General features: G+C 41.5%; 1 protein-coding gene across 1 annotated transcript in view; it reads left to right on the top strand.

The window, feature by feature from the left end:
* The first annotated feature begins 1303 nt into the window (after positions 1-1303).
* SLC35F2 (solute carrier family 35 member F2) overlaps positions 1304-25026 on the top strand; it is a 63891-nt gene continuing 40168 nt past the window's right edge. The window contains exon 1 of the mRNA XM_040257917.1: positions 1304-1566. Coding sequence (XP_040113851.1) covers positions 1469-1566 — 98 coding nt within the window. The 5' untranslated portion in view covers positions 1304-1468. The remainder of the gene's footprint in view (positions 1567-25026) is intronic.

The following is a 25026-nucleotide window of genomic DNA, read 5'->3' as shown; positions in this document are numbered from 1 at the left end:
ATGTGAGAGTTGGACTATAAAGAAAGCTGAGCATTGAATAATTGATGCTTTTGAACTGTGGTGTTGGAGAAGACTCTGAGAGTCCCTTGGACTGCAAGGAGAGCCAACCAGTCCATCCTAAAGGAGATCAGTCCTGAATATTCATTGGAAGGACTGTTGTTGAAACTGAAAGTCCAATACTTTGGTCACCTGATGTGAAGAAGTGACTCATTGGAAAAGATGCTGATGCTGGGAAAGATTGAAGGTGGGGGGAGAAGGGGTCAACAGGGGATGAGATGGTTGGATGGCATCACCATCTCAATGGACCTCAGTTTTAGCGAGCTCCAGGAGTTGGACAGGGAAGCCTGGTGTGCTGCAGTCCATGGGCTTGCAAAGAGTGGCACACAACTGAGCAACTGAACTGATTGTCTATCACATCTAATCCCTTGAATCTTTTTGTCACTTCCACTGTATAATGGTAAGGAATTTGATTTAGATCATACCTGAATGACCTAGTGGTTTTCCCTACTTTCTTCATTTTAAGTCTGAATTTTGCAATAAGGGGTTCATGATCTGAGCCACAGTCAGCCAGCCCCCAGTCTTGTTTTTGCTGCCTGTATGGAGTTTCTCCATGTTCAGCTGCAAAGATATAATCAATCTGATTTTGGTATTGACCATCTGGCGATGAGCATATGTAGAGTTGTTTCCTGTTGTTGGAAGAGGATGTTAGCTATGACCAGTTTTCTTGGCAAAACTTTGTTAACCTTTGTCCTTTCATTTTGTACTCCAAGGGTAAACTTGGACTCTACACAAACCTTAATCTTGTCATTAACCCCACCCTTTTAAAACTTTGCTGAAGAAAGCAAGAGTTTTACTGCCTTGAGCCTTATCACATCCCCCTGCCAGACTATATAACCTTTACCTATTCACCAGGCCCGGGGGCATTGTTCTAGAAACTAGCCTTCTGGATTCCCCGTTTGCCTGGCAAAGAAAGAAAGCCACTCTTTCCTTCTCTACGGTTCTGACTCCCTATTTCTGTTTGTGATTGGTACATAGAGAGTCAAGCTTTTGGCGGCACTAGCTAAATTACTGCTTCTTAGGTTAGTACACTGGCATAATCTCGATTCACCTCATTTGCTGATTTTAAATAAAGGACCATAAGAACTTGAAATGCATACTGGGTGTCGCCCAGCAGTTAAGCTTCACTGCCAAGGCGGGAAAAAAAAAAAAAAAAAGCGCCCTTTCTCCTGCTGCTCCTTGCTTTCTCTCTGTCATCTGCTGATGGATCGTCTGGCCCCAGGGCCTTGACAGTTAATGATTTGCCGCAGAACGAGTCCGCCCAGCAGAGGTGAGAGAGGGACGCCGGCGAGAGCGACAGCTCAGACCCACTGCCCGTGCCGAGCCCCCACCGGCCGCACAAGCGCCGCCTCCCGTCTTCCGGGACCCGGCACTTCTAGGGGTTCCGGGCGCCGAAGACGGCGGGGCTCCCATGGAGGCCGCCCCGCCGGCGGGACCTAGCGGCCGGCAGCCGCACGCGCCGGGCTCGGCCAGCCTGCTGCTCTGGATCAAGGGCAAAGTCTTCACCTGGTGAGTGGAGGGCAGTGCTCCGCGGCCGGCTGGGCTGCGGGCGCCGCAGGGACCACCCCGGCTCGGGCTTGGCGGCCGCGTGCGTTGGGGGAGCTGGTTCAGGCGGCCCAACACGTGCCGCAGGGGTTTCACTCCTTACTGGCTTTCTGAAGCGCTTGGTGTCCCTCCCCGGGCTCCCTCTTAGAAATCGTGGGGATGTGTTTCAGAGGATTTGATGGGAAATTAATTCTTTGGGCATCGTTAGGTCTGTCCCCGGTGGCCTCCCAGCCTGCAGGGGACGGAGCCCCCCGGGGGTGCTGTGAAAGAGGGGTCCCCACCCTCGGGCTTGGTAGGTGAGTGAGCTCCTCTCCCTGGAGCCTATGTCCACATTCCACTGCTGCGGAGCCCAGTCCACCAACAGTTGAGTTCACCCAAGTGAAAAATCGGGGTTGAGTTTTCTGGTGCCGCCTGGAGGTAGTCGAGAGCCAGCTCCTTTCCTGGGCTGAGATGAGAGGCGACGCAGCCACCTTTGGGTCCAGGGTCCTCAGAGAAGCTGCTTCTGTTGTCACCATGCTCTGTGGGAAATAGAAGTGTGTTTAAGGGATTGGGAGAGACTCTGGGTCGGGGAAAGCATTTTTGTGGTCGGTGGACGGCTTGTATGTTGGAAATAGAGATAACTCAGGATCTAAATAATGAAAGCCAGCATTCATGGAGCATTCACAGTCAAGTACTATGCTTAGGAATTTTTATGGATAATATTATTTAATCCTTACCACTTTATGAAATGGCACTGTTGTTATCCCTACTTTGCCGATGGAGAAACAAACAAAGCTAAAGCAATTTCGCAAGGCCATGCAACGACCTGTGAGGAATGACGCCTGTCCACCCCAGTCTCAGCTGACCTGAAGTGCTCCTGGCCACTGGCTCATTATGACACAGGCATTTTTTTTTTCCTTTTTCAGAATAACAAATCGAATTTTTCATAAAAGGTTGTGAAAACTATGTCTTGAAAAGTCATACCATTTTCAAAACTAGATCAATAATGGTATATATATTTTTGTCATGTAAATAAGAATAGTTTTAAACAGCTGTATATGTTTAAAGGGGAAAGGTGGCCAAAAATCACCTTGTATTATCCAGCAATATACAGTATGCCTGAGAATTTAGACAGAAGTTCTCAGCTGGGAGGCAGTATCTAAGAGTACATGTCTTAGAGTAATGTCTAAGAGTACAGACTCAAATTCTGTTTGTGCCACTTACCAGCTGACTGATTGTGGATGAGTCATTTAACTTCTCTGGGCCCCAGTTTTCTCACTTGTAGAATGGGGATAATAACAGTACCTATTTTGTTGTGATATTGTGGAGATTAAGTGGCTGACTACACAGGAGGGGCAGACAGCTTGGTTCATGGTACTATTCATGGGTTTGTTTCATTCATCAGCCCCCAGTTCTTGGGTAATAGGAAGGTGTGGTGTTGCTTTAGGAGATAACAGCAATCCTGAGACTAGACAGACGATACAGCAGATTAGTTTAGCGAGACATAAGAAAGATGAGCAATATTTTTTTCCCTAATGCTCTAATATTTTCCAAAATCTATTCTATTTTATTAATACCAGGAATATCTCCTAGCTTCCTAGACATGAGATTTCTTCTCTCTCTAAACACACTTTTTTTGTGTGCCTCCTTTATTGATTTTTAATTTCTTCCCTGTGTGATAGCTATTTGTATGCATCTTACATTCCTGATGGACAAAGTCCTTAATAGCAGGAATTCAGATCTTTTTCTCCCCACCCCCCCACAATCCCACAAATGAATGAATGAATAAGGGATGACTAGAGTTCTTGAGACTTCTTTTCACTCTATCATACTCCCTATAATCTTCCCTTTATTGGTCTTTATTCTGAGGGTCTTGGGCTGGAGCTTTTGGCAAAGCTCTTTTGTTCATTAAGATTTTGAGTCCTACCTCTGGCAACTGTCCAGACATAAATTCTGATTTGCAGTTTCTCTTTGTCTAACCCAGCAATCAGAAAAATGCATTTTACCCAATATCCAGTACTCCTTATATTTAGTATTTTAAACTCTCAGTGTTAAAACTCATCTTTTCTGCTAGACTTCAAGAGGTGAAGTAGCTCATTACCTTAGGAGCTGGAGGGAGCTGGGTGAAGGAATGGCTCCGGGCTAGAAAGCCTGAACCTTTTAAACTTCTCAGCACTGCAGGAAGTTGTTAGAGGGATGGGCAGTAATGCGGTATAGGGAGGAGGCAAGGCTGGACTTTAAAAGCCTTCCACGTGGCCTCTGGCCGTTCTCTGCCCAAGGGTATATTCCTCTCCCTCCCACCCCCCTAGAACAGTTCTAGGAATAACCCAAAGGTTATTCCTGCTTATCTCTGCTCCTTTCTTCAGGTTCATTGGAGGAATATGAGATGGCTGCCAGTGCTTATTTCTCTTCTTGACAGCGCTTCCAGAAAGTATATGGAGTCCACCTCCCCCTCCAATCCCTATGGTCACTACTTAAGTTTAGACCTTTATCATTACTTGAACTTTTGTCACAGTTTTCATTCATGCCTTCATCTACCCTAAATCATCTCGTTACAGAGGAACCAGAGTAATGCCAAATAACACTGAAGGGTACCAATAACTGCCATCAAATGAGAATTTTTCCCCCAATAAGGTATCCTTCAGGCTTCCCTAATAGCTCAGTTGGTAAAGAATCTGTCAGCAGTGCAGGAGACCCTGGTTTGATTCTTGGGTTGGGAAGATCCACTGGAGAAGGGGTAGGCTTCTAACTAACATTTCATCAGTCCTTATAAAAAGTTTTTTTAGTCCCTTTGATAGCAGGTTGGACTTCCCTGGTGGCTCAGATGGTAAAGCGTCTGCCTACAATGTGGGACACCCAGGTTCAATCCCTGGGTCAGGAAGATCCCCTGGAGGAGGAAATGGCAACCCACTCCAGTACTCTTGCCTGGAAAATCCCACGGACGGAGGAGCCTGGTAGGCTAGAGTCCATGGGGTCGCAAAGAGTGGGACACGACTGAGCGACTTCACTCACTCATAGTGCAGTGGTAAAGAATCCTTCTGCCACAGGTATACACGTGTTCCCCATCCGTATGGCAAAACCAATACAATATTGTAATTAACCTCCAATTAAAATAAATAAATTTATTTAAAAAAAAGATTTATTTATCATTGAGAAAAAAAAAATCCTTCTGCCATTGTAGGAGATATGAGAGGCTTGGGTTTGATCCCTGGGTCAGGAAGATCCCCTGGAGAAGGGAGGGGCTTACTCCAGTATTCTTGCCTGGAGAATTTCATGGACAGAGGAGCCTGGTGGGCTACAGTCCTTGGGGTTGCAAACAGTCAGACATGTCCTACTTAGCAAACAGGAGGCTGGTTTTAAGTGTCTGGCATGAAGCCCATCTTTTTCTTGCTCTAAGAAATATAAACAAGTGGCCAGTTGTAAATGCCTAATTGTGACCCAACTGTCTCCTGCCTCAGGGAGAGGCAAAGTTGAGATAGTTTCTTTTGATTCATGTTGTTGTTCAGTTGCCAAGTGGTGTCCGACTCTTCGCAGCCCGATGGACTGTAGAATCATTTGATTCTAAACTAAACTTTTGCAGTACTATTTCAGAAATCTCACTGCATCATGTTGAGGGTGAAATCTTTTGGCTTCCTCCCATTACCTGCACAGTGGTTTGCAATTTGGGGAAGCTCTTGGTGGGGCACTGAGGTTTCCTCTGGGTTCATTATGGGGGCAAGATGGGAAGTAGAAGCTGGCGGGCTCCTGGGCTGGCCTTTGGCCCCTACTCGGTCTGTGGCTTTGCCTGTTTTACAGTTGGGCTTTTGTGCAAGATGTTTGAAGACAGGGTTCTGCAGTTAAAACAAGGCTGAGAGCCATTGGTCACTGAATGGAGCTCAAGCTGTGGCTGTTGGTACTGCTTCTGGTCGCTGTGCCCTCCTTTTCTCTCCTCCCCCTCTCCCTTCCTCCCTCCTTTGTCTTCTTCTTACCTGAACACAATTATTATATTTTTAGAGGTTTTTATTATGATAAAATATACATAACGTAAAGTTTACTGTTTTAACCATTTTAAGTGTCTAGTTCAGTGACATTATGTATATTCACAATGTTGTGCATCCATCATCGCTCTCCATTTCCAGAACTTGTTAATTATTCCAAATGGAAACCCTAAACCTGTTATACCCTAACTCCACATCCCTTTCTCCTCACAGCCCTTCAGTTCAGTTCAGTCGCTCAGTCGTGTCCGACTCTTTGCGACCCTGTGAATCGCAGCACGCCAGGCCTCCCTGTCCATCACCAACTCCCGGAGTTCACTCAGACTCGTGTCCATTGAGTCAGTGATGCCACCACAGCCCTTGGTAACCACTATTTTGCATTCTGTCTCTATAAGTTTAACTATTCTAGATCCCTTTTATAAATGGGATCATGCAAAATTTTTCCTTTTTTGAGAACTCAAAGTTCTTGACATGAACTGTAAGGCTGTCTATCATCGGTCCACTTCCCTCTCCAGGCTCATTTCCCAGGACGTCCATCTCTCATGTGGTGGCCCAGCAACACCAGCATTCCTCTGAGTGCCTTGCTGCCACACGTCATAGTCCATGTCTTTATACTCGTACCTCCCTCCTTGAATGCTTTCCTATCTGACTTCATGGCTGCTTAAAGACTCTTTGCAGACAGCACTAAGTTAGGCAGTCTTCTTCCTTGGCTCCTTGCTGTCTCTCTGTTGGGTGCCCTTCCTCTATGCTCTTCTGTACCTGTTTCCTAACTCATTACATTACCATACTGTAACAAAAAAGTAGTTTTCACGAGCTATAGCTATGGAAGAAGCGAATTGCCTCTCAAGGTAACTGCTTGTGTACATTAGTTTTGGTAAGTTTATTAAAAAGTTATAAAGCTTCCTTATAGTATTATTTACTGAGGAACATCAAAGAAAATGAAGTATTTCATGCAGGTGAATTTTACAGGTAACTTTTGACACACTTTTTAAAAAATATTAAGACTTACTTTTAAACCTATTCAAAGTGGCACTGTTTATGTAATGGATTACTCACTTCTGTTGTCATAATTTTGGGCACCAGTTCTTCACCATTTAATTGGTTTGTATCAAACAACTGTCTAGGTTAGGCCAACCCACTGAATTACTTAGTGAGTCCATTTGCAACTAATCCTGGAGATTTTACCAAGGAAAAAATCCATCATTTAGAAGTCTTCATGGTATATTTAAAATAGAAATGAGACTACTTGCCTTTTAATAAACAAAGTGCATTCAACATAGTACCTTTTCTTAATGATTCAGGATCATCATTATGATGATTATGATAATTAAAATTATTCTGCTGAGTAGTCATAATATGCTAAGAGGCCATTCGACTTAATATTTTGTCTTAACTTTTTGTTTGGACTTCTTTCTCATAGTTGTCACACATGATTTTTTTCTGTATTATGGAGCATATCTAAAAGTCTACATTTTGCTAGATTATGACTTCTAACCTATTAATGCTGTAGAAACTAGATAACCCATTTCTTAGAATTACTCATAGTCAAAGTATAAATAGGCCCTGTATAAAGATTTAAATGGTTTTTATTTTAATAAATTATAAAAACTTTAAGTCTACAGATTGTGGGACTTCTTTTTAGATGGTTACAGGGGTCTGTGTTAATTAAAGTCATCAGATAAGTAATATGTCATAAAAACTTGGTTATTTATGCCAATGATGCAGAGAAAGATTCCATTAAAAACCACCTGTGAATCTCAGACTTCTTTCTAGTCATTTCTTGGAAATCAGAGTATTTAAGGAACATATTGACTCAGTTTCTGCAGCCCAGCAAATCCTACTGAGAGCTTGAGGCTAGTATTACTATCCTATATGACTATATTACTATGCTAGTATTACTATGCTGCTGCTAAGTCGCTTCAGTCAGCTGTGTCCGACTCTGTGTGACCCCAGAGATGGCAGCCCACCAGGCTCTCCCATTCCTGGGATTCTCCAGGCAAGAACACTGGAGTGGGTTGCCATTTCCTTCTCTAATAGGACTTAGAGCTTCCCAGAGTAGTACTCTTGTACTACAGAATATTTTTTCTTTTTGAGTTTTTATTTTATGATGGAGTGTAGCTGACTAATAATGTTGTGATAGTTTCAGATATAGAGCAAAGCTACTCAGCCCTATGTATAAATGTATCTGTTGCAGGAAGGGGGATCCCTTCCAGGGTCCCAGAGAACTGTTGTCTAACACTCAGAAATGAATTGTCCAAGGAGACATACATGCTGACAAAGCAAGATATTTTATTGGGAAAGGGCACCTGTGCAGAGAGCAGTAGGGTAAGGGAACCCAGAAGAACTACTCTGCCATGTGACTCTCAGTCTCAGGTTTTATGGTGATGGGATTAATTTCTGGGTTGTCTTTGGCCAACCATTCTGACTCAGAGTCCTTCCTGGTGGTGCACACATTGGTCAACCAAGATGGATGCCTGTGAGAAGGATTCTGGGAGGTGGTCTGACATGTGGTGTCTCCTTTTGACCTTTCCTGAACTGGTTGGTGGTGGCTTATTAGTTCCATGTTCCTTACTAGGACTTCCTGTTGTAAAATAACTCATGCAAATGGTTACTATGGTGCCTGGCCAGGGTAGGCAGTTTCAGTAAGTGTGCTTCCCCTAACATATCCATCAGGAGAATATTTCTTAAGTTTTTCACTGTGGTGTCAAGTCAGAGATAAAATAATGTTAAAAGCCAATCTTTGTTGAGTAAACTTTACTTAGTATACCTAGAGCAACCTCACTATTCCAGGACATCATGTGGATTAACTCATGTAATCCTTACAATAATCCTCTGCAGTGTTATACTTGCATTGCCAGGCCCCTAGACACATTTGGAAGCTGAGGCACTGAGAGGTTAAATCTTATTCCCTAATGGGATTAGTCACACAGCAGTAAGGAAAGCAGCCAGGTTTCATCTCCTCCAAGTCAGTCTGGTCCCAGCGCCTGGGCTGCTACCACTGTGGTGGCCCTACCTCCTCTGAGCTGGGCATCAAACAGAAAAATCAAGCCCGGGACAATTTTACCCCCTAGAGTTTTTACTCTGGGCTGTTCGTATCCCCTTAGGGTTCCAGGGAGAATATAAAGTCACAAGATAAATATAATTCTTTTCCTGGAGCATCATTTATTTTTTAGATTCCAGTTGCATGGAAGTGTATTACTCATAATCCCCGGCACATGACATGCTTTCATAGTTGGCCCATGAATGACTAAATTAATTTTTTTTGCATGTAATATGTTCCTATATACCTACTATCAGCCCTGAAACTGGAATTGTGATGGTAATTTTCATCTACCTCTTTCAAACTGTTGACTGAAAAATTAGTCACATCCTGAAAACAGAGAATATTTCACTTGGTGGGAATGTTTAGGACTCCTAGCCCAGGAGACAGCATCTCAGAGGCGCTGAAAAACTGCTCTGAGCAGGCAGGAGAGGGAATCAGGCAATATACAAATTTGCAACAAAGGGGTCGGGCAGGCTGACCATCAAAGATTATTGTTAAGTAAGGAAAACCAGGTATCAAGGAATTTAGCACCTTTCTATGTATGAGAAGATGCAAGAGTCTGGGATTATTGAAGTCATTTCTTTCATATGCATTTCAGCTATCTGGGGCCAGCATCCTGCAATTTTACAAAAGTATTCTTTTCTCTCTTGAATTCCCTTACGGCTCACCAGCTCACACTGGAGGACTGTAATGGCTGATGACTGTAATGGCTGATGACTGTAACATCCTTAAGTTCCTTGGGTAGAGAGTGGTGCCATTTGTTGGCAGGGCTCAGAAATTCACATTTGGTGATGCCATTTCTTGCTAGCTGATATGGCAGGAAATATTTCATTTCACACTATCCCTTCTTTCCTAACCAAAGATAATCACCATCCTAAATCCTTCTTTCACCATTTCCTTGCTCTCATTTTGGTATAGTTTTGTACCCGTATACATTTCTAAAACTTATATTTTATTATCTTTTTTAAAAAAAACTGTTTAAAAAAGGTATGTTATGAATAATCTGTTGGGATTTATTTACACCCCCCATATCGCATTGTTAAGATTCATCCGTATTGTTGCCTGATGCTGCAAAACACTCCTTTTTGCTTCATATAATATTCTTTCTTGTGAGTATACCACATTTTATGTTCTCATTCCGTTGAGGGGCATTTGGGCTTTTTTCTATGTGTTTTGGAATAGTGAACAGGAGTTTTAGGAACATTCTTCTACTGTCTCCTATTGATCACTTGTAAGAGCTTCTTTAATACATACACATGCACACACATAGACCTATGAGAGGAATTGCTGGGTTAGAGGGTATGTGATTGTTCAGCTTTATAAAGTAAATGCCAAACTTTTTCCAAAGTGTTTGTATGAACTTATACTTCTACCAGCTGAATATGAGAAATCCTGTGAAACAAATATCCTAACATTTGATGTTATCATACTTTAAGATTTTTACAATCAAGGGAATGTAAAAGAGTATCTTAATTTATGTATCCCTGATCAATAATGAAGCTGGGTCTCTGTGTATGTTTATTGGCTTTATTTGTTTCCACTTTTGAGAAATACTCATATTACCTGTGAAATACCCATCTTTTGCTATTACTTTTATATCAAGTACTTTTATATCAGCTGGTAAAGAATCTGCCTGCAATATGGGAGACCTGGGTTCGATCCCTGGGTTAAGAAGATCCCCTGGAGAAGGGAGATGCTACCCACTCCAGTATTCTGGCCTGGAGGATTCCATGACCTGTATAGTTCATGGGGTCACAAAGACACAGCTGAGTGACTTTCACACACACATACACAATGCATTTTACATAGATTTTTAAAGATGCCACCTGAGAGCTTAAAAAATTGGGGCTTGTATAAGGTTCCCCATTAATGCTCATTTACTTCTCCTTGCCTGATACTGGCAGTTCCATTTGAAAAGGCTGAGAGTGGTTGAGAGCTGGCAGGCATAAATTAGGAGCAAATGAAGCAGACTAAGGAGGAGAGTGAGTTTTTCTGGTTTAAGGTCTGTGGAATGTTGAAAGACTGTCATGACTCACTCCTTTACACCTCCCTTCCCCTCCCAGACCCAGTCCTCAGGAACTTTCAGACTTAGATTCCTGTTTTCTTTTGGTGCCTGGTTGGTGTTTGAATAGTGTATGAATTTGATTGTTAGCAGAGAAATCCAGCTGACCACTGTTGTAGGTAAAAAGGAAGATTTATGACTTCGCAGAATTCAAGGAGGGTTTAAGTGCCAAACCACAGAGAGCAGAGAAGCAGATGGAGCCAGGAACCCAAACCACAGTGGGATTCTCTGCCTGTCTCTTTATTTGTGCTTTGCTGTCGCTGTTGACTTCATTCTTCTAACTGCAGACCAGTTGATTTTCTTCATTTGAGGATTTCATCTTACCATTTAAAACACACACAACAGAAAACAACAAAACTCTCAAATTTTGAAATCCGTATTTTTGTTTTGATAACCCACAAGGGATGTACATTTAGATTTTCCAATGGTTAAAAAAAATAGTTCTTCAAAACTTCCTATTCAGCCTCAGCCTCAATGGGTAGGCAGTATTAGGAATTTAAAATTTTATGGGTGGTGGCTTCTTGGTTGCCCATCGAGAACAGGGTTAGTCTGTTTTCTTCCATGCCTTTGCCAGACTAGGCTGGGTAGAGATATGGTTGTACGTCTGTCACAGTATTTTAAACTCTAGCCATTTAGACTCTTGAAACTGCAGTGTGCTAATTACCCAGTACTGATCCCATCCTTCTGAATTTACCCTTCCCCCATCCCTGTCCCCAGCTTGTCAGCCCTCCTGGAGCTCCTGTTCCTGACTTTGGATGGTGTTTCATATTGGTTGCCCCTTTTGGAATTCTCACACAGGAAGTCTGGGGAGAGGGAGAATCCAAGAGGTGGAGGCCACATCCTCTACATATTGCCCACAGTTAGTGCTTCTCCAGCGCCTTCTTGTTCACTTCCCTAGTGGCTCAGCTGGTAAGGAATCTGCCTGCAATGCAGGAGACCCGGCTTCGATCCCTGGGTGGCGAAGACTCTGGCAGAAGGGAATGGCAACCCACTCCAGTGTTCTTGTATGGAGAATCCCAGGGACAGAGGAGCCTGGCAGACTGCAGTCCATGGGGTCGCAAAGAGTCCCACACAGCTGAGCGACTAACACTTTCATTTTAACCTCCCCCATGTAGGCCATAGGACTCAAGTTTCTCTGATTTGTGTCCAAAGAGAATGCTGCTGCTGCTGCTAAGTTGCTTCAGTCGTGTCCGACTCTGTGCGACCCCATAGAAGGCAGCCCACCAGGCTCCCCTGTCCCTGGGATTCTCCAGGCAAGAACCCTGGAGTGGGTTGCCATTTCCTTCTCCAATGCATGAAAGTGAAAAGTGAAAGTGAAGTCGCTCAGTCGTGTCCGACTCTTTGCGACCCCATGGACTGCAGCCTACCAGGTTCCTCTGTCCATGGGATTTTCCAGGCAAGAGTACTGGAGTGGGGTGCCATTGCCTTCTCCACCAAAGAGAATAGGTGAATTGAATATGTGTTTCAGACTTTCTCTTTTCAGCCAATCAAAACTGGAGGGCAGAGAGAGGATACCATAAATAGATATGTCATTCTTAATTTCATTAGAACACTCCTTATTAGAATAATTGTGGAACATATAATCAAATGGATGTGTTAATGCTCATTGTTAGAGATTCAGGGTAATTTGTATCAGTTGATCTCCTTGCATGGTATCATAATCCTCAATATTGTATACTTTATTTTTGTATTATCAGAGAGGAGAGGTGAGGTAATATGTAGGATGGGAAAATACAAACTTGGAACGGCTGCAACTCAGTTTCTTACCTATTCAGTTGTACTTGTAATCCCTTTCTCACTAAAGTTTTTATGAGATTTAAATGAAACAACATATATAAGCACTTAGTATGACACCCGACACACAGTTATTTTTATTGTCTCCTCAATCTTGTTAGGATAATAAGAAAGGTATTTTGAGTCCCTAATAAATGCTGTCCTTGGTTTCAGTTACACATGGTCAACTGAGGCCTGAAAACATTAAATGGAAAATTCCAGAAATAGTTCATAGGTTCTAGATTGCATGCTGCTCTGAGTCGTATGGTAAAATCCTGTGCTGTCTGCTGCGTCCACCTGGGATTTGATTCATCCCTTTGTTCTGCTCTCCTGCCCATTAGTCACTTGTGGCATCTTGATTATCAGATCGACTATTTTTGTGTTCATGTCACCATCAGATTACTTAAAAACGGCCCACAAATGCAAGAGTAGTGATGCTGGCAGTTTGGATACAGCACAGGGAAGCCATAAGGTATTTTCTTTAATTAAAATGGTGAAAGTTCTCTGTTTAAGGAGGGAAAAAACTTGTCTGCTGAAGTTGCTAAGACGTATGGTAAGAACGAATCTTCTGTGAAACTGTGAAGAAGGAAAAAGAAGTGTGTGTTAGTTTTGCTGTTGCACCTAAAACTGCAAAAGTTACAGCCACAGGGATTTCCCTGGCTGTCCAGTGATTAAGAATCCACCTTGCAATGCAGGGAACGTGTGTTTGATCCCTGATTGGGGAACTAAGATCTCACATGCTGCAGAGCAGCTAAGCCCACGTGGCACAGTTACTGAGCCAGAACCTGTTCACCACAGTTGGAGAGCCCACTTGTAGCAACTGCTGAGCCCACAACTAGAGTCCCTGTGCTGCAACAAAGATCCCACATGCTGCAACTAAGACCTGACGCACCTAAATAGAGCAAAATTAAATAAAAGTTACAGCCACAGTGTGTGATAAATGCTTAGTTAAGATTAAGATGGAAAACACATTAAACCTGGACTGTAAAATATTCTGAGAGCTCACATTCACATCACTTTTATTATAATATATTGTTATAATTGCTCTATTCTGTTATTAGTTGTTAATCTCTTCCTTCATGTATAAATTAACTTTGTCATGAGTATGTATGTATAGGAAAAAACATAGCATGTGTAGGGTTGAGTACTATATACATTTTCAGTCTTCCACTGGGATTCTTGGAATGTATCCTTCATAGATAAAGGGGAGAGGGCTACTGTACTGGAGTATAACAGTTATTATAAGCCACATTGCTTGGGCTGCTCCCCAGGTTCTACTGTTTATTAGCTGTATAATATTGGGCAAGTTGCTTAATGTCTTGTGCTTCAGTTTCTTTATCTATAAATAGCAAAAGAATATTACCTACTTTATAGGATTGTTGGGAGGATTACATGAATTAGAATTATGAAATTATTAGAACAGTGCTTGGTAAGAAATGTGTACTCAACAAGCGTCAGGTATTATTGTTACTGTAAACAGTAATAATAGTAATGGTAACAATAGTAACAACAGCAATAATAGTAACAGTACTGGATATTATATGAATGTAAGGGGAAGGCACAAAAATCCCCATGACATACTTTCTGCATTTATAATCTAGTAAAACAAATGAAACAGGAATCTAAAACACTACAGACATATAGTAGAAAGTGGGAAGGAGAGTTACAAGGCAAATGCTGTAGGAATTGAGGGATAAATATTCTAGAACTGTGCACCCTTCTTACTATCTTTCTTCCTACAATTATTTCATTTTCTTAGCATAGCAGAATGGAAAGAACACAGGCTTTAGAATCTTATTTGAATTTTAATCTAGCTGCAAGGCTTCCCTGGTGGCTCATATGGTAAAGAATTTGCCTGTAATGCAGGAGATCAAGCTTTATTCCTGGGTTGGGAAGTTCCCCTGGAGAAGGAAATGGCAACCCACTCTGCTATTCTTGCTTGGAAAATTCCATGGACAGGGGAGCCTGGTGGGCTACAGTCCATGGGGTTGCAAAGAGCTGGACACGACTGAGTGGCTTTCACTTTCCTAGTGTTACTATTTATTTGTTGTAACTTGGTTAAAAGACTTTGAACTTTGGCAAAAGAATACTTACATTTTAGGTTTGTATAAAAATCCATTAAGTTAATATATGTAAAAGCTCAGTACTTGTCAGTGATTGGCACTTGTCTCCCTTTTTATTGTATAGAGGGTGAGTATTAATATGTTTCCCCTGTACTCCTGACTGTCTTAGAGTCATGCAGGACATGATATGTAAGAGGAAATCTCTGGATTTCCAACTGTACTTTTGTTGATTTACATAAAACTAGTTCAATAGTTTCTGGTTTGATGGCATGGTTTCACTTTTTTCCCAGCAAATGATGAAAGTGTTTTAATCCAGGATGGCTCCTGATCAACTTTGTTTGCAGTTACTTAATACGCTTTTTACTTGATGTGATTATCTTGTTTCTAAGGCCATTCATTGGGTTGGATGTAAAGAGTTAAATAACATTATGATTCAAATATTAAGTGTCATATGCAACTAACTTGACTTGGTGCCCTAGTTTTCTATTGCTGTTATAACAGATTACCATAAATTTAGTGACTGAAAACAACAGATTTATTATCTTACAGTTCCTTAGGACAGAAATCTGACACAGGTCTCACTGGGCTAAAAAGCAAGACATCAGCTGGGTTGTGTTCTTCTCTGGAGGCTCTAGGGAGAGTGGATAGCCTTGCCTTTTCACTTTCTGGAGGATGCCTGCATTCCTTGGTTTTGGCCCCTTCCCCCATCTTCAAACCCAGCAACGTTGCTTCTCTTGGACTCTTTTTATGTAGTCATACCACCCTCAACCACAGATGGAAAAGGGTCTTCCTTTTAAGGACTCATCTCAAGGTACTTAACCATAATTACATCTGCAAAGTCCCTTTTTCCCTAAGGAAAAAACTGTATTTCCCTAACTCAATATTTCTGACAACAAATGTGGGGGTGGTGGTTGTGGTTTCTACATCAACAAATTTACCAGCTCTTCTGACACAAATTGGGTGTACTACAATTTAGTTATGATACTGTTTGGAGTTAGTGCAGACTCCACAGGCACTTTTCAGGTGGCTCAGTGGTAAAGAATGCTCCTGCCAAGCAAGAACATGGGTTCAATCCCTAGTTTGGATGATCCCTGGAGAAGGAAATGGCAGCCCACTTCAGTATTCTTGCTTCGGAAATCCCGTGGACAGAGGAGCCTGGCAGGCTACAGTCCATGGGGTTGGTTGCAAAAGAGTTGGACATGACATAGCATTTAAACAGCAGCAGCCCTAAAGTTTGCCCTATTTTGTGGAAAGTTTTATTTTCATTTTAGGTTCAAAGGATTTATTAACAGAATAAACCACTTGTAGTTACACACAAATGAACACTTTCAGTATTTAATACAGGATTATTATTTAACTTAATTTCAATGTGTTGTTGTTCATAAGTTGTGTATGACTCTTTGACACCCTATTTGCTGCCAGGCTCCCCTGTCTTTCACTGTATCCCAGAGTTTGCTCATATTCTTCCCAGCAAATGATGAAAGTGTTTTAATCCAGGATGGATGCTGATCAATTTTGTCTGGAATCCAGTGTCCATTGAGTTGGTGATGCTATCTAACCATTTTATCCTCTGCCACCACCTTCTCCTTTTGCCTTCAATCTTTCCCAGCATCAGGAACTTTTCCAATAAGTCAGTTCCTCACATCAGGTGGCCAAAGTATTGGAGCTTCAGCTTCAGCATCAGTCCTTCCAATGAATATTCAGGACTGATTTCCTTTAGAATGGACTGGTTTGATCTCCTTGCTGTCCAAGGGACTCAAGAGTCTTCTTCAGCACCACAGTTCAAAAGCATCAATTCTTTGGCTCTCAGCCTTCATTATGGTCCAACTCTCACATCTGTATATGAATACTGGAAAATCCATAGCTTTGTTTTTTTTTTCATAGCTTTGACTAGATGGACCTTTGTTGACAAAGTGATGTCTCTACTTTTTAACATGCTGGCTAGATTTGTCATAGCTTTCCCTTCAAGGGGCAAGTGTCTTGTAATCTCATGCCTGCAGTCACCATCTACAGTGATTTTTGGAGCTGAAGAAAATAAAATCTGCCACTGCTTCCACTTTTTCCCCTTCTTTTTGCCATGAAGTGATGGGGCCAGATGCCATGATCTTAGTTTTTTGAACGTTGACTTTTAAGTCAGCTTTTTTACTCTCTTTCACCTTCATCAAGAGGCTCATTAGTTCCTCTTCACTTTTCCACCAGCCACAAGGGTGATGTCCTCTGTATATCTGAGGTTGTTGATACTTCTCCCAGCATTCTTGATTCCAGCTTGTGATTTATCCAGCCTGGCATTTCCCATGATAGACTCTGCCTATAACTTAAATAAGCAAGTTGGCAATGTGCAGGCTTGTCATATTCCTTTCTCAATTTTGAACCAGTTCATTGTTCTGTGTCCAGTTCTAACTGTTACTTCTTGACCCGCATACCAGTTTCTCAGGGGACAGGCAAAGTGGTCTGGTATTCCCATCTCCTTAAGAATTTTTCACAGTTTATTTTGATCCACACAGTTAAAGGCTTTAGGAGAGTCAATGAAACAGAAATAGATGTTTTTTTTTTCTTTCTAGAGTTCCCTTGCTTTCTTTGTGTTCAATGAATGCTGAGAGTAATTTGGTCTCTGATTCCTCTGCCTTTTCTAAATCCAGCTTATACAATTCCAAATTCCTGGTTCATGTACTGCTGAAGTTTAGCTTGAAGGATTTTGAACATAACCTTACTAGCATGTGTAATAAGCACAATAGTATGGTAGTTTGAACATGCTTTGGCATTGCCCTTCTTTGGGATTGGAATGAAAACTGATATTTTTTAGTCCTGTGGTCACTGCTGAGTTTTCCAAATTTGCTGGCATATTGAGTACAACACTTTAACAGCATCATGTTTTAGGATTTTAAACACCTCAGCTGGAATTCTGTCACTTCCACTAGCTTTGTAGTAATGCTTCCTGAGGCCCACTTGACTTCACACTCCAAAATGTCTGGCTTTAGGTGAGTGACCACACCACTGTGGTTATCTGGGTCATTAAGAGTTTTTTTGTATAGTTCTTTTGTGTATTCTTGCCACCTCTTTTTAATATCTTCTGCTTCTGTTAGGTTCATACCATGTCTGTCCTTTATTGTGCCCATCCTTAAATGAAATATTCCCTTGATGGCTCCAATTTTCTTGAAGAGATCTCTAGTATTTCCCATTGTATTGTTTTCCTCTATTTCTTTGCATTGTTCATTTAAGAAGGCCTTCTTATTTCTCCTTCATATTCTCTGGAACTCTACATTCAGTTGGGGATATCTTTCCCTTTTCTCTTTGCCTCTGAAATTTCAATATTTAATAAAGGGTTATTTAACTTATTTTCAATATGCAATCATTAAAAGGAAAGAGAAATAGAAACAATAGAGAAGATTAACAGCATATATATCACCAAATTGTGCTGACCACATCCGGACTTAAATGGCATGCTGGGAAGTCCCTCATTAACAGCAATCTGGGGTCCCAACTGGGGGAAGGACCCTGGGTGATTCATCTGCTCCATGTGTGAGACTTCAGATTGCAGTTTCGGGGGCTACCACTTATAATCCCAGGCTGCAAACTGATATCATTGTCAGTTTGTGTGCAAAAATGCAGCTCTGATTTTACATTAATCTTTCCTTTTTTAAAAAAAATTTATTTATTTATTTATTTTTGTCTGTGCTGGGTCTTTGTTGCTGTGCACAGACTGGCTTTGTTTAGGCTCTAGAAGGCACAGGCTTCAGTAGTTGTGGCACACAGGCTTCATTGCCCAATGGCATGTGGGATCTTTCCAGAGCAGGTATCAAAGCCATGTCTCCTGCATTGGCAGGCAGATCCTTAACCAGTATAGCACCAGAGACGCCCCATTATTTTAATTTTTTTACAAAGCTGTTTGTTTGTATTTCATTAGACCCCAGGGAGTTAGACAGATCTCTAGGGGGTCAAGAATTCCAAGACTCATTCTTGGAATGGGTTTTATCTAAAGTGCCTCCTGACTTGCTTTGCTTGCAGGCAGGCACGGAATTCTGGCAGTGTTCAGGCAGGTCAGAAGCTGATCAGAGGCCTGCTCTCCTGCTTCTGAAGCCTGAACAAAACTTCCTCCATTTTAATTTCCCTAACATTCCCCCACCTCCCAACCTTCCATTTCAGACACCAGTCGTGAGTCCCAGGTTGTTACCTTGTATTTCTGCTGATCAACCAGAGGTTAATGAATGTTTTCATTGGCGACCCCATGGACTGTAGCCCATCAGACTTCTCAGTCCATTGAATTCTCCAAGCAAGAATACTGGAGTGGATAGCTATTCTCTTCAGGGGAATCTTCCCAACTCAGGGATTGAATCTGGGTCTCCCTCATTTGTTACAAATTCTTTACAGCCTTAGCCACCAGGGAAGCCCCCATAAGTCATATTATTAACATAAACTCTGGCGTGGTTTAAAGGGCCTGTTACGAATAACTAAAGATGATTCTTCTTTATTACTCTGGAGCTATTTCAGGATCTGGAGACCAACAAACAAAAAAAGGTGGTCCTTTCACTTTCTCTCTCTCCAAAATCACTGTAGATGGTGACTGCAGCCATGAAATTAAAATTTGATGCTTGCACCTTGGAAGAAAAGCTATGACAAACCTAGACAGCATATTAAAAAGCACAGACATTACTTTGCTGACAATAGTCAAAGCTATGGTTTTTCCAGTAGTTATGTGTGGATGTGAGATTTGGACTATAAAGAAGGCTGAGCGTCAAAGAATTAATGCTTTTGAACTGTAGTGTTGGAGAAGACTCTTGAGAGTCCTTTGGACTGCAAGGAGATCCAACTAGTCTATCCCAAAAGAAATCAATCCTGAGTATTCATTATAGGGACTAGTAATGAAGCAGAAGCTCCAATACTTTGACCACCTGATGCAAGAAGCTGACTCATTAGAAAAGACCCTGAAGCTGGGAAAGATCAAAGGCAGAAGAAGGGGACAACAGAGGATGAGATGGTTGGATGGCATCACCAACTCAATGGACATGAGTTTGAGCAGGCTCCGGGAGATGGTGAAGTTCAGGGAAGCCTGGTGTGCTGCAGTCCATAGGGTCACAAAGAGTTGGAAATGACTGAGCAACTGAACAGCTCTCTTTTTTGAAAAATTAGTTAATTAATTAGGCTGCCTTGGATCTTAGTTGCAGCAGGCTGGATCTTTGATTGTTACTGTGGCATGTGAAATCTTTCTTTAGTTGAGGGCATGTGGGATCTAGTTCCCTGACCTGAGATGAAACCCAGCCCTCAAAAGTTGGGAATGCAGAGTCTTTGCTACTGGACCACCAGGGAAGTCCCCTTTCAGTCTTATCATTTAGGAAATTATAAGGACTTTAGGATTTGGCCAGGAGCCAAGACTAAAATATGTATTTTTTATACCATAATATTGTACCATGTAAGGTGAACTATTCATAGGTTCCAGGGTACTAGGGCGTGGAGATATTTTGGGAGACATTATTCTGTCTAGTACATTTGGTGATAGAGTCTAAAATTGGTTCCAGTTTTAAAAAAATAACTTTAGAGCACAGAGACCATCTGGATGCTGGTATAAATGTAAGCAATAATTCATAAAATATCAAGAAAACATTTCTCAACTCATCTAACCCTCACCTTTGCACATGGTCCGTGTTTGAAATAATCAACCAAAAATTGGTTCTCTTTTTAGGTTGTTCCACAGGTTTGAAAGAGATTTGGTAGCTGCTAATTTCTTTGGATGAGCTGTATCTCTAGGCTCCAGGCATGCTGGAGAATTCATAATACCACTGTCTGCTGGGACCTATAAGCAGATAAGGCAGAGGGTCCCTGAAGAAAGAGAATCAGGCATGGTTTTCTTGACATTAGAGCAAGGCCTAAGCTATTTTGTGATCTAAGCCTGACCACAATCCTTGATCAGGTCTCAGTATTTAATGATCTTAAGGACAAAAGAACAAATGTGTTCTTAGGCAAGAAAATTAATAATAGCTAAGGAATAAATCAGTTATAAAGACTCCCAGTTATGTTTCAGTGGTAAAGATAGCCAGTATGTGGGTTCTTGGTCTGTTTTGTGGAACTGACCCCTCCTCCGACCACATGCTCAACCACCAGATCTACTGGAATCTAAGGAATGATGATGTTGACCTTTTCTGACCCTGGAGATTTCAGTCAACTAAAGCTTGGACTTTGTCAACCTTAGTTCCAATTCTGTGCTGACTTCTTCTCTGCTCAAGTCCCTTCATGAATATATGTGAACCCTTAGCTTCAAGCTTCTCCAGCTTTGTTGTTGGTGAGACACTGCTTTGGGAAAGATACCTGTTGTTCTTACTCGCTGCAAGTAGTAATCCTTCCTTCTCCTGCTCTTGGGCTTTTGGCTGTGTCTTTTAGCTTAACACCCACTAAGAAGTGATCCCAGTTTTCAGGTAACAGAACAGGACTTCCTATTCCCTTTCTCTTAACATGAGCAGCTTGAAGAAGTCAGGGAATAGGGATAGGAAAGGGAATAGGAATTCCTGTTCTGTTATCTGAAAACTGGGATCACTTCTTAATGGGTGTTAAGCCAAAAGACACAGCCAAAAGCCCTAGGGCAGGAGAAGGAAGGATTAGGAAATAGCAATCCACTCAAGTATTCTTGCCTGGAGAATTCCATGGACAGAGGAGCCTGGTAGGCTACAGTCCATAGGGTCACAAAGAATCAGACACGACTGAGTGACTATCACTCACTCAATTGTTTCTTTACTGTTTTTCTTCACTGTTGTATTGTGAATTTCATGAAGGCAGGCTGTCTATTATTTTTCTATATTCTGAGAGTCTGATATGGTATCAGGAACTGAAAAAAAATTTTGCCGAATTGAAAAGGGTACTAATAAGAAGATGGTAATAAAGGTCACCGTGGGTTGTAGCAGTTACCTGCCAGGTTAGACTATTTTCACTAAGCAGTCTCTAGGTAGGAGTAGTATACTACTGCAAAGCCTAGCCTCCTGAAAAAAAGACCCAGGTAGAAACTTGATTAGATCATCGCTGAAGAATTGATGCTTTTGAACTGTGGTGTTGGAGAAGACTCTTGAGAGTCCCTTGGACTGCAAGGAGGTCAAACCAGTCTATCCTAAAGGAAATCAGTCCTGAGTGTTCATTGGAAGGACTGATGTTGAAGCTGAAACTGCAATACTTTGGCCACCTGATGTGAAGAACTGACTCACTGGGAAAGACCCTGATGCTGGGAAAGATAGAAGGCAGGAGGAGAAGGGGTTGACAGAGGATGAGATGGTTGAATGGCACCACCATCTTGATGGACATGAGTTTGAGCAAACTTTGGGTGATGGTGAAGGACAGGGAAACCTGGCATGCTGCAGTCCATGGGGTTGCAAAGAGTCGGACATGACTGAGCAACTGAACTGAACTGAACTGAGATAGATCAGCTCCCTCGAACAAGCTGCAGCTTTCTATTATAGGTGCAGTTACTGAAAAATACCTCAAGTGGCTATTTTCTCCATCCACGCTTCTCTATTTGTGTGAGGATGTGTGTGTATGTGGTTGTGTGTATATCTTTCTGTTTTTGCTTAACTCTAATTTTCTACAGGACTTAATATTGGTATCCTTCTCATATTGGCTGTGGGATGATATTGCAATGATTAGAGTTGCCAGGTATTGCCAAAATTTGCATACTTCAGTATTGTACACAGTATTTATTAAATTGCTTGGCATGTGTTAGGATATATTTGAAAATAAAATTCTGAGAAATATGTAAACTAATTATAATTCTATAATAACTGATTTAATTTTATGCAAACAGTTTATAGTTACTATGGAATATTTTATCTAATATAAAATATATGGGACAATATAATTTGAAGTCATATTCAATGATTAGATGAGAAGTTAGGCATTTATAGAAAGAGATGGCATCAGTTCAGTTCAGTTCAGAGTATTATCCAGTTTGTATTTTTGCCACCTTATCCATTTTCGTCAGATATTTGGTTAGAGAAAAAGAAGAGATGAATCCTCTAAGTTATTTTAACAGAATCACATAGGAGGGAACATAGTGGGCTAACAGAAACACTCTATTTAGTGCTGGGGCCTTGTATTTTGTACCTAATTCTGCTACTTTTGAACCAACATCAGTTAGGTGACCCATTTCATCGCTCTCAGCCTCAGTTTCTTCATCTGTAACTCCACAGCACTGTCAAATGGATCAAAAAGAAGGTAGAGAGAAGTTTTTGTATCTTGCAAGGCACTATAAAAAACATAAAGTAAGGTATTTTGATGGGGTTCTTTAGTGTGAATGTAAGAAAATAATACTTGATGGTGATGGATGAGTCCACCTTAGCACAAGGATTCAAAATAAAGAGTCAAAGAAGTCTTCCAACGTTAGTCTGCACGGCCTCTTCTGGTCCCTTCAGACTCTACAGGCTTTTAAAGAAAGAATATAGATTTAAAAAAATAGATTTCTCATTGTTAGAAAACTTGCTATGTACAAATTTGATAAAGAAGAAAACAACCAAAGTCCTATGATCCCAGCCAAATGCTCTGTTAATTTTAAGTTTCAATCAGGTAATTTGATCCATCTACCAATCTAGTCATTGATTTCTTACCTCTTTCGTTAGTATCCTTTGACTCTAGGCCCTTTCATCTTTCTGCAGAGTCAGAATGGAATGAGAGTTTCAGGAACTAGAAGAGAGTTGTTAAGGCTCAGAGGTTGAAGTTAGTTTTGGTTGAATACATCTTGAGTTACAACTAAAGAGACTGAATGTAATTCTGGTCCTTGCTGGACCTACACACATCCTAGTTTGCTCTTCTCCAAACCTCGTTGTATTGTCATAGAGTGACCACAAGATTGGTTAGCTTCCCCCTCCCCTTCTAGTGTAAGAAGTTCACTATGACATATGGTGATGGTAAGTAGAGAAAAATGTTTTGCTAATTTTGAAGGGCCTTATTCTATTAGTCTGTTTAATAGTAATAAATAGAAAATATAATAGGTGCTATGATTTATGGGGCAACTTTTGGACACACTTGCCTCATTACTTCATTAAACGATAGATTGTGGTTATGGCAGAATTTTATGAACATCCTTCTAGCATTGTAGATAAGAAAGCTGATGGCTGAATTTCTGAATTCCTGTTCCTTGGGGGAATTTTCTACTTCTGTATATCTGGAACATCATGGTCAGTTCATTTGGGGGTGATTGGCTCTAGATAAAGTGGGGCTCTTGCTGATGAAACTTACATTTATACTTGAAAGTAAATGTATTAATTTATAATGGGGGCTTCCCTAGTGGCTGAGGTGGTAAAGAATCCACCTGCAATGCAGGAGATGCGGGTTTGATCCTTGGATTGAGAAGATCCCCTGGAGAAGGGAACTACACACTCACCAGTATTCTTGCCTGGAGATTTTCAAGAATGGAGGAGCCTGGTGGGCTATAGTCCATAGGGTCTCAAAGAGTTAGACCTGGAGATTCTCAAGAATGGAGGAGCCTGGTGGGCTATAGTACATAGGGTCTCAAAGAGTTGGACAGGACTGAGTGGCTAAGCACAACAATTTATAACAAGAATTGTCACTGTTAAATTTGACAGCTGGTTACAGTGAAATCATCCCAACTGAAAAATCTACTTAGGAACTACAAGATCTGATGTTTGGTGAATCTAGGACAAAGACAAAAGAAAGTCTCCCCTTACTTCATGACATCTTTTCTTCTACTCTTGGTATCTGACTTCCAAGCAGTTAGGATTGATTGTCAATGGACCCTTGCTCCTGTATAGGACTAGAGAAATGGTAATAATTTGGCAACAGCCTACAACCTACAGTTCAGTTCATTCGCTCAGTCGTGCGTGACTCTTTGTTATCCCATGGACTGCAGCACTCCAGGCTTCCCTGTCCATCACCAACTCCTGGAGCTTGCTCAGACTCATGTCTGTCTTGTTGGTGATGCCATCCAACCACCTCGTCCTCTGCCGTCCTCTTCTCCTGCGTTCTATCTTGCCCAGCATCAGGGTCTTTTCCAATGAGTCAGTTCTTCACATCAGGTGGCCAAAGTATTGGAGTTTCAGCTTCAGCATCAGTCCTTCCAGTGAATATTCAGCACTGATTTCCTTTAGGATGGACTGGTTGGATCTCCTTGCTGTCCAAGGGACTCTCAAGAGTCTTTTCCAACACCACAGGTCACAAGCATCAATTCTTTGGTGCTCAGCTTTCTTTATATTCCAACTCTCGCATCCATACATGACTACTGGTAAAGCCATGGATTTGACTAGACAGACCTTTGTCGGCAAAGGAATGTCTCTGCTTTTTAATATTCTGTCTAGGTTTGTCATAGGTTTTCTTCTAAGGAGCAAGTGACAATTTCATGGCTGCAGTCACCATCTGCAGTGATTTTGGAGCCCAAGAAAATAAAGTATTTCACTGTTTCCATTGTTTCCCCACCTATTTGCCGTGAAGTGATGGGACCAGATGCCAACATCTTAGTTTTTTGAATGTAGAGTTTTAAGCCAGCTTTTCACTCTCCTCTTTTACTTTCATGCCAGCTTTTCACTCTCCTCTTTTACTTTCATG

This window comes from Oryx dammah, unplaced genomic scaffold (assembly GCF_014754425.2).
Source record: "Oryx dammah isolate SB20612 unplaced genomic scaffold, SCBI_Odam_1.1 HiC_scaffold_17, whole genome shotgun sequence".
Lineage (NCBI taxonomy): Eukaryota > Metazoa > Chordata > Mammalia > Artiodactyla > Bovidae > Oryx > Oryx dammah.
The sequence above is the reverse complement of the archived record's forward strand: the minus strand, read 5'-3'. Positions and strand labels throughout refer to the sequence as shown.